At 46.5% G+C, this 10,039-nt stretch overlaps 1 protein-coding gene across 1 annotated transcript; it reads left to right on the top strand.

The window, feature by feature from the left end:
* LOC8081807 (9-beta-pimara-7,15-diene oxidase) lies at window positions 213-2,232 on the top strand. The gene is made up of 2 exons (XM_002461710.2): window positions 213-1,209; window positions 1,325-2,232. The coding sequence occupies exons 1-2, from the start codon at window positions 283-285 to the stop codon at window positions 1,979-1,981; spliced, it is 1,584 nt and encodes a 527-aa protein (XP_002461755.1). The 5' UTR covers window positions 213-282; the 3' UTR covers window positions 1,982-2,232.

Below are 10,039 nucleotides of genomic sequence, written 5' to 3'. Positions count from 1 at the left end.
AATGAAATTACTTTTTTTTCTTAAAAAATTGAACTCCCACAAGCCCGATACGTAGGTTAGAGGAAGCCAACTCTCTTTTTTTTTAATCACACAGTGGAGGAGTACGCATCTAGTATTATTTCAGTATAGTTCTGCGTCTGTGACTTTGTTTATACGAGTGTCAACTAGGACGGCTACGAGATGATCGGAGATATATGCTACCTGCCCTTGTGACGACTTGGCCGTTTTATTGTTCTTCTCCAAGAAACGCCACAGTTTGTGTGATCCTCCTATTCAGCAATCATGGAGCAGATCAGCGGAACCTCCGCCCTGACCGTCTTGCTGTTCCTCGTTCCACTACTGCTGATCCTGTTATCATCCCTGACCCTGAGAAGCAACTCCAGCTCCAAGAAGAGGCGGCCGCCGGGTCCATGGTCGTTCCCCTTGGTGGGCAGCATCCACCACATGGCCACCTCGCAGCCACAGGCCGCGCTCCGTGACCTCGCCGCGAGGCACGGGCCGGTGATGCTCCTGCGGCTGGGGCAGGTGGACACCGTGGTGGTCTCCTCGCCGGCCGCGGCGCAGGAGGTTCTCCAGCGCAACGACCTCAGCTTCGCGTCGCGGCCGAGCCTCGTGTCCTCGGAGATCTTCTGCTACGGCAACCTGGACCTCGCCTTCGCGCCCTACGGCGACTACTGGCGCGAGCTGCGCAAGCTCTGCGTGGTGGAGCTCCTCAGCGCGCGCAAGGTCAGGCAGCTGGCCCCCGTCAGGGACGGCGAGACCATGTCCCTGGTCGCGCAGATCCGCGCCGCCGCCAACGCCGGCGACAAGGAAGCTGCTGGGAACCTCGGCGGGATGCTCGTGTCGTGCACCAACTCCATCACGGGGCTGGCGACCTTCGGCGACGGCTGCAGCGCCGAGCGCAAGGAGCAGTTCCTGTCGGCGGTCGCCGTGGCGCTGAGCCACAGCTTGGGTTTCTGCGTCTCGGACCTCTTCCCGTCGCTGGGGTTCGTCGACGTCCTCACCGGGACGAGACGCCGGCTGTGGAGGGCGCACCGGCAGCTCGATGAGCTGTTCGACAAGATCATCGACGAGTGCGAGGCGAGGTGGAAGCGGAAGGACGAGTCGGCAGCTGCAGGAGATAACCTTCTGAGCATCATGCTGAGGGTCCGGGACAACCACGAGTTGGCCTTCCCCTTCGGCAACGCAAACATCAAGGCCATCATAGTGGTAAGTCTAAGTCCTGCTCGGTTTTTTCTCCAAGCAGCAAACATAGGGGGTACCTGATCTATATATATATCATTTTGATGGCTGTTTGTTTTTCTATCAAATTGTGCATGTGTAGGATTTATTCATAGCAGGGACAGAGACAATTTCGTCCGCTGCCGAGTGGGTCATGTCGGAGCTAATCAGACATCCAGAGGCCATGGCGAAGGCACAAGCTGAGGTTCAGACAGCCTTCAACAACATCATCCCACAGCATCACGAGTCTCACATGGACGGGCTACACTACACGAGGCTGGTGATCAAGGAGACACTGAGGCTTCACCCATCCGTTCCCCTCCTCCTGCCCCGCATCTGCCGGAACACCTGCGACATCGGCGGCTTCGAGGTCGCCCAAGGCTGCAGGGTGGTGATCAACGCGTGGGCGATGGCGAGAAGCCCCGAGTACTGGGGCGACGACGCCGAGGAGTTCAGGCCGACGAGGTTCGAGACCAGCAGCGTCGCCGCCGCCGCCGCCGACTACAAGGGCACCGAGGAGTTCCAGTACCTGCCGTTCGGCAGCGGGAGGAGGATGTGCCCTGGCTCCGCCTTCGGGATGGCCACGCTGGAGCTCGTCGTGGCGAGGCTACTCTACTACTTCGACTGGAGCCTGCCGGGGGGGAAGACGATGATGCCGCCGGAGGAGCTCGACATGGAGACGGTATTTGGAGCGACGGCCAAGAGACGCAACCAGCTGCACCTTGTGGCGACTCCGCGTGATGTCGTCGTTCCCGTCTAAAATTCAACAGTGGTCTTGTCCGTTTCATGCATGTGTTGTGGGAAACAAAGCATTCAAAGGTTTCAGTGCGAAGTGCATTGTCACATATGTTGGCGTTGCAGTTGTGTGAAAAATGACAGGAGATGATGCATGCACGTGTTCTCTTTTCGTTTGGATGTCTCTCTATGTGGGAATGGCATTGTAACATAATTTGCTGGTGTAAACAAAATGGTAATGTTTGTTTGTTAAATTAAATAAAAAAGAGTCGACACTACACTTCAGCTCTGTTTGTTCCCTATGTTTTATAGACACATAACTATATACACTAAATTGGAGGAAGTTAAGTTGTGACGGGTCACGCGCTTCCTCCCCGCATCGGTTGCTTCCTACGTCTCGTTCTCACCCCCACCGCCCTGCCTCGAACATCCCGCGTCGTCCTCGACCTCGCCTTCCTCCTCCTCGTCGTCACCCCCAGCCATGGAACCCGCCTTCTTCCCCTCCCCTCTCTCACCAGAGCTCTGCCATGGTCATGCTCGCCCGCAACACCGAGCTCCAGCTATGGCTATGGCGCCCGCGCCCCTCCCTGGCCCGACCACCAGTACCATGCCGCCAGGGCCCCTAAACCGCTCGACCTCTTTTCCACCACCGTCTAGCCTACATGCCTTCCCTGGTCGGGCCCTTCTATAGCCACTAGAGTTGGTTTCTTCTCCTTCTCTGGCGACCTAGCCATCGTCATTGTTGTATTCGTCTTCAATGCTCACAGATCCGGGAGGAGGAGAAAGAGGCCTACCTTGCCAGCACCGCCGCCACCAGAGGGGAGAGAGGGAGGAGCTCGTCGTGGGCACAGGGTCACCGGGAAGCACGGGGTCGAGTGCAGGTGTGGGAGTCGGGCGGTCGTGATGTTGCCCGACCGTCACGAAGTACAGTTTCGGTACTGGATTGGTAGATACATGCATGCTCTACTAGATGCAACTGGCCCGAGTTGCACTTCCGAACTTGATGGAAAATTATTTCGGAATGAAAATTGTGCAGTTGATGCTCACTCATAAAATTACAACCATGGTTGAACTGAACATATGTTTGACAATTATTATATAATAACCAAGACATGAGGTTAGCTGCCGAAACCAGCCTTATTTAGTTCTGCCCTCTGATACATGCATAGGGTATTAAATATAGATTAAAAAAATAACTTATTACACATATTATAACTATTTTACGAGACGAATCTTTTAAACCTAATCAGTCCATGATTTTACAATGTGGTGCTACAGTAAAACTATAGTAAACATGTTCTAATAATAGATTAATTAGGCTTAATAAATTTGTCTCGTGAAGTACTGAGGACTTCTGTAATTTGTTTTATTTTTACTATTTGAATATTTCCATGTGACGCCTTGATGTTACAGCCGATGTGACACTCAATATTTTATATATCTGGTGGAAACCACAACTTTCCTGGAAACCCGTGCAAACCACGGAAAAAAGTCGTCTAAATTCATAAAAAAAAATCACACATGTAGATGATATGATGATACACAACCTTGTAAAATGTCTTGTCTAAACTCGAATTGTTTGTGAGATACAAAAATAACAAATTTCAAGCCAGAAAGTTGTCCATAAAATTTGTTAGAAATTTATTATTTTTATATCTCACAAAAGAACTCGAGTTTAGATAAGATATTTTATAATATTGTGTATCATCTATATCATCTACATGTGTGATTTTTTTGATAAATTTAGATAATATTTTTACCATAGTTTGCGTAGGTTTTTATGGAAATTGTGGTTTCTACCGGACTACCCTGGATTTAAACAAGACCTTCGTCTCCCGCGGATGGCCTGACATATAGAGCATTATAGTAGACTGCAATTATTATATCTTCAATGTTAGAGATTATCTTAGGGCAGCTCCAATATCACATCGAACCATATGATTTAAAGAAAGCCAAAAAAGAATAGAGTTCGCTGCCACTAACCTACGCATCGGCTCGTGGAGCTTTTTTTTTTGGAAAAAATAGAATTTATTTTAGTATCACATTGTCATTTCTTTCGAAAACCTTATGCACACGATCATTCATTATTAAAAATACTTACATAGACTAAAAACAACATGCTCTCAAAGAGCGACATAGAAAACAATAGCCGCCAACTAAACATGAAGTCTATTAGAAGATAACCATCCATTCTTTGCCAAAAATCTCCATTGCCACCGTCTCTAATATTCGACATGCACATCTCAAAGTCGGTACGTCGCACATTTTCTGAGGAATGGCCCATAAGCGCATCCAATGAGTGCTCATCAAAATAACCTACTAGTAAGTATGTAATCTTTTGTTGTCAAAGATCATGTCATTTTTGCACAGCCAAATTGACCAAAAAAATTGTACTTTCTCCCACACAATCTTGAGACTGTTATTGTCTACTTGTTGCAACCATGCCTCCTAAAAATCAGAAATATTAGTTGGTAATTGTAAACCAAATGTAACTTGAACACATGACAATAATAAAAAAAAGTGTTGGATTGTTTCCTTGTTGCAAAAACAACAATTGGCATCTCCACCGCAATTCTGATTTAGTAAAGTGTCTTTTTGTTAAAATGACCCCTTTTGAGCAAGAACGAAACAAATATCTTCATTTATTTTTTTCTTTTAAACATAAAAGCTTCGGCATTTTTTTTGCCTGCATCCGTTTTTTCTATCGGACTTTTTTTCTTTTATCTCTTATATATAAAAGGAAATGGAGTACCTTCCATTTTTTTCTTGTAACCAAAAAAAAGTAAATAATAATTATTTTATTATGGTTTTCTAAAGCATTGATCCTTTTCTAATCTAACAGATAAATATTTACACCACTAATTTGTTGATGTAATTTTCACTATAAATAAACTTATTAGGAAGAACAATATTATTGTCCTTGTCTAGCAATTTAATATTTTGTTCTTGCAATTTTGAAATGAAACCTTTGTTTCCCCTGGTTTTGGGCCTTGTTTAGTTCACTCTGAAAACCAAAAAAATTTCAAGATTCCCCGTCACATCAAATCTTGTGTCATATGCATGAAACATTAAATATAGACGAAAATAAAAACTAATTACACAGTTTAGCTGTAAATCACGAGACGAATCTTTTGATCCTAGTTAGTCTATGATTGGATAATATTTGTCACAAACAAACGAAAGTGCTACGGTACCGAAATCTTTTCACTTTTCGGAACTAAACAAGGTCTTGGTGTCCTTTAGTTAAGGGTGAAATAAACATTATTTTCAAAAAAGAAAACCCCATGGAAAAGGAGGAGAAAAGACAAGATTGTCCCTTATCCTTATCTCTTTCCTGCTCACCCCACCCGCATCAGAAATTGAGAACCCAAGTTAGGCTTCTGACGAGTCCACGGCTTCGGGGTGGGTCCGATTGTGGCAGCACGTTGGCAAGGTGGCGGGGTGAGGCAATGCATGAGCCAAGCGGCGTGCAAACGAGTGAGCCAGGGGCAGGCCATGCGGCATGGCCGAGAAGTACGGCAAGTGGCATGACACCCAAAGAAGCTGATGTTCATCCCTAGAGGGATAGGCGCATGTACTATGTGCACACCCTGTGGTGCTACGTAGGGCGCGCTGCACATGCAAGGGGCGTGTTTGTGAGGGTGGCTCGGCTGGGCTTTGCGCCCGTAGACTGCAAGTGCGTGTGTTTGCGCACTTAGCCCAGTGTGCAGCCAGGCTTGGAGGGACTAAAATCCTCTCTCCGCCTGGCTTCCGAGCGACGCCACTAGATTTTGTTTCCCTAGAGGTCGGCTGCGCGCGGGGCTCGGTTGGCGATTTTGAGCGCGGATGGCGGGGCTCGGGGTGGCCGCGGCGGGCTCACGTGGGAAGGTGAAACGTCCTAGCGCTATTTCACACTCTCCCTATTTCCCTCCTCTATACCGAAGACCCACCATGATCTTAATCCGTTCCTTCTCCTCTCCTAGCTCAATCCACTTCTTTCTCGTGAGTGACCGGTGGCGGCGGGTTTCTGCGTGGTGTTGGTGGTGTCCTCCGGCGGCCGGTGGTGAGCTCCTTTGCCGTTGGTTGTGTGTGCTGGTGTGCTGCTGCGGGTACTCTGAGGTGGTGGTCTTCTTCCTCTTCGTCACGTTCTTCTTCCTCTCCATCTGATCTGCAATCTCTACTTCCTCTCTGGTCCGATCTGCAACCTCTACTTCCAAATCTTCTTCCTCTCTGGTGAAAGGACCCCGAGGCGAAGGTGAAATCTGATATCTTTTGTGTTATATTGTATGATGTTCAATCTGCGAGGGTTTGCTTTCAAGTCGATTTTTTACTTGTGTATCTGCTCTATTTAGGGTAGATATGTGAGCTGCTATTTTTTTAGGTGTGTGAGATGCTATGTGTGAGTTGTGATCTGTTTGGTTGATTTGTCAGTTGCAATCTATGGTCGATGATGTAGTCTTTAGTGTGCACTGGGAGGCCTTTATTTTGTAGCCATGTACATTTCATATTGTTCTTGATTCATGTTGCAAGCATGTTGATGCATAGCAGGGTATGATTAGCTAAACTGTTCTTATCTGTCATTCATGTAGATGAATCCCTCTTTGCGTCGTGACATGATGCGTAGGCAGGCTGCTGATATGACAATTGTGATGGTGTTTTTTGTAAGCACTAGGCTTAAAAGGAAAAGTTCAGAATCTGATACTGACCTGACCCCTTAACCCCTTGGCTTAGGATGAGAAGAGCACCTTTTTTACTCTCTGTGATGTGCTTAGGTAGAGGTCGTTGGTGACAGATAGGGAGGGGGTGTCTGTTAAGGAACAAGTAGCCATGTTCCTCCATGTGGTTGGTCACAACCAAAGGTTTAGGGTGGTAAGGCACTCTTTTAGGAGATCCATAGAGACAGTGCACAAGCATTTTTATGTGGTGTTGAATGCTATTGGTTAGCTTTGGAAAGAGGTGATTAGGCCACCTAGCACAGCCACTCCTCCAAAGATCCTTGGGAGCCCTAGATGGAATCCATATTTAAAGGTAATTATTTACCTTGGGTTCATTATTTGTTAATATTCATTGGATGCACTTGTATCTCACTGGTATAGTTTATAGGACTGCATTGGTGCCATTGATAGCACTCATGTGCTTGCTAGAGTTACTAGGAACATGCAGCAAGCTTTCAGGGGTAGGAAAAAGGAGCCCACACAGAATGTCATGATTGTTGTGGACTTTGATCTCAAATTCACTTATGTCTTAGCTGGCTGGGAAGGGTCTGCTCATGATACATGTTGACGGTCGATAACGTCAAATTTTATTAGAACTTTAGACTCAAAGGAAAATATGAAAACATATTATCTAGGGTTTAAACTGATAATTTTCACGAGTTTATTTTCTTCATCAAAGGAAATATTTATTTTCTTCCTCTGGTACGAACCATCTACACAGTGCAATTTTACCTTTGGGCCTTGTTTAGTTCCAAAAAGTTTTGGAAAATCAACACGGTAGCATTTTCGTTTGTATTTGATAAATATTGTTTAATTATGGACTAACTAGGCTCAAAAGATTCGTCCCGTCAATTTCGACCAAATTGTGTAATTAGTTTTTATTTTTATTTATATTTAATACTCCATGCATACGTCTAAAGATTCGATGTGACGGGCTGAAATATTTTGTAAAATTTTTTGGCAACTAAACATGGCCTTGCTTGGCTCGCATTTTTTTTTTCCCACGGTTCGATTATGGGCTTATGGCCAACACTGGAGCTGATCTTAGCGTTTATTTGTCTTTGTTCCCTTAACAAGCGGCCATCCGATAGCCAAGATGTCGAGCAGTAGATGCCTAATGGTTTTTGCTTCAGCTTATCAGCTTACTGTAGGCCTGTTTTTGAACATTTTTTGTTGCTGCTGCTGTTGTTGTTGTTTTGTTTGATGATGATGGGCTTGGTCTTGTTTAGATACGAAAAGAGTTTGGATTTCGCTAGTTTAGCACTTTCGTTTGTTTGTGGCAAATATTTTCCAATTATGAACTAACTAGGATCAAAAGATTCGTCTCGCGATTTACAGGTAAATTGTGCAATTAGTTTTTATTTTTGTCTATATTTAATGCTTTATGCATGTGCCGAAAAATTCGATGTGATGGGAAATTTTGAAAACTTTTTGGTTTTTGGGTGAACTAAACGAGGCCCTTATTTATTTCCATTCCAAAAACATAAAATTTTTTAAAACTCCCCGTCACATCGAATCTTTAGACGCATGCATAGAGTATTATATATAAATATATAAATAAAAATAAAAACTAATTACACAATTTGGTCGGAATTTACGAGACGAATCTTTTGAGTCTAGTTAGTCTATAGTTAAATAATAATTATCACAAACAAATAAAAGTACTAAAGTGTCGCGAAATTTTTTTGCCTCGGTGATGATACTTACTACAGCATAGTATGTAGCGCTACTTTAAAACGGATTTTTTAGGAATAAATATTTTTTATTTTTATACGGCAATGACATACGTGCTAAATACTAATGGGCACGTACTTTTAGCTTTGTGGGCCGTGTGTTTCCTCTGAGCCCAGTCAATCGGAAGCTGGGGGCCCTAAACAGCCCAAACTCCTCATCGTTGACTGTCGACGCGGAACGGGTCCGGTCAGCAGCTCAGTTGACCCAGATCCAATCTGTTCCTGTCCGGTGGGGCCCACTTACCAGTCGCCCGCGCGGACCTGGATGGAACATTTCACCGCGACCGGCCGGGGGGGTCCGTACGGGTGGCTGTCTGACTGTCGCCGGCGGCACGTGCGTGCGTCACGCGGGAGGTCCACACCGTCCAAACTGCATGGCGTGCACGGTGCACCCATAGCATGGGATCCACTTTTCAGTGAGGACCAACTTCGGTTGGGACTTGGGAGCGAGGGCACCGGCACACAACCGCACAAAGCAGTTGCCGGCCGCTGCCCCGGTGAATATCCGCCACGCCCCAGTAGAAAAATTCCGCACGCGAGGGAGGGGGCGGCCCTCAGCGCCGTTCGATCAGGATCAGGAGCAGACAGCGTGGACGGCCACGTCGCGTGGATGGGTCATGCCAGATTATGAGATAATCTTTACTCGCTTTGCCTTGGAGATCGGAGGAGAAAAAAAAAAAGGCTCTCCAGCCACTATGGCCTGCTATGGGTTATCGCCCGGCTGGAGACCTTATCCTCTATCTACTCCCAGCAATTTCATCATTTTTCCTTCCAAGTGTTGGCAGTACTCGGCCCCGATCTGACAATTTATTTATATTCGTATTACATGTCAACACCTGCTCAATTGTTCTTTGACCGATACAGGTCAATATAATTATCCGATAACCAATAATGAAACCAACAAAATGTTTAAGCCGGAAAACAAAGTGATTGAAACTGAATGTTGTGGTCTCAAGTTCCAAGTACCAGAATTAGAGTGTCTCTAACAAGCTAGGCATCATGCTACCCATACCCAAAATATGTGGTTCATAGAAAAAAAAAAACATGTCAAAGAGAGTAGGCAATACAAAGAACCTATTTTGCGTTGAAGGAAAGAGAGAACACAAAGGAAGCGTCGTCTCTCTCTTCTAGACCCAAATCTCAAGCGTCGTGGAGGAGAAGGCCTACCCACCTGAGATGCGACGGGTGCCGGATCACAACCTCATGATGAACGAGCGCGATCGTGTTGGTTGTGCGCTCGGGTCAATGTCGCCGTCGTGGAGGTCATTCTCGTTGGGCGAATCGCACGATCGCCAGACCATGAGAGAATTCACATCGATGCGGTAGCTGGAGAGGATAGGAGAGGCGACGTAGCTGGCTCTGACAGGGGAGACGAGCGGACGTCATGGCCGAACCCGCGTGGGAAAGGGTTGCCGCCACGCCCAATCAACCGGACCCGCCCGCACATGACTATAAGAGAAGAGGGCACCGCGAGCACCGGTGAAGGATGAGTAGCTGGGAAGGAGGACGCATGGAGCTAGTGGGCAAGGGGACCACACCGACGTTGGGGAGAGGACACGCGCACCGCCGGTGCGGTAAGTAGCGGTTGGCAGAGCTTGGCTCAGCATCGATGCAGGCCAAAATCGAGGGCTATTCTTTTTTGCGTTGGTTGTTGGA

Source organism: Sorghum bicolor, chromosome 2 (genome assembly GCF_000003195.3).
Source record: "Sorghum bicolor cultivar BTx623 chromosome 2, Sorghum_bicolor_NCBIv3, whole genome shotgun sequence".
NCBI lineage: Eukaryota > Viridiplantae > Streptophyta > Magnoliopsida > Poales > Poaceae > Sorghum > Sorghum bicolor.
This window is presented reverse-complemented; position numbering and strand designations above follow the sequence as displayed.

What these genes read in the sequence shown, in the direction of transcription:
- LOC8081807 (XM_002461710.2), top strand. Translation starts at nt 283, where the DNA reads ATGGAGCAGATCAGCGGAACCTCCGCCCTGACCGTCTTGCTGTTCCTC. An exon ending in ACATCAAGGCCATCATAGTG is followed by an intron (nt 1,210 to 1,324) that starts GTAAGTCTAAGT and finishes GTGCATGTGTAG; the next exon opens with GATTTATTCATAGCAGGGAC.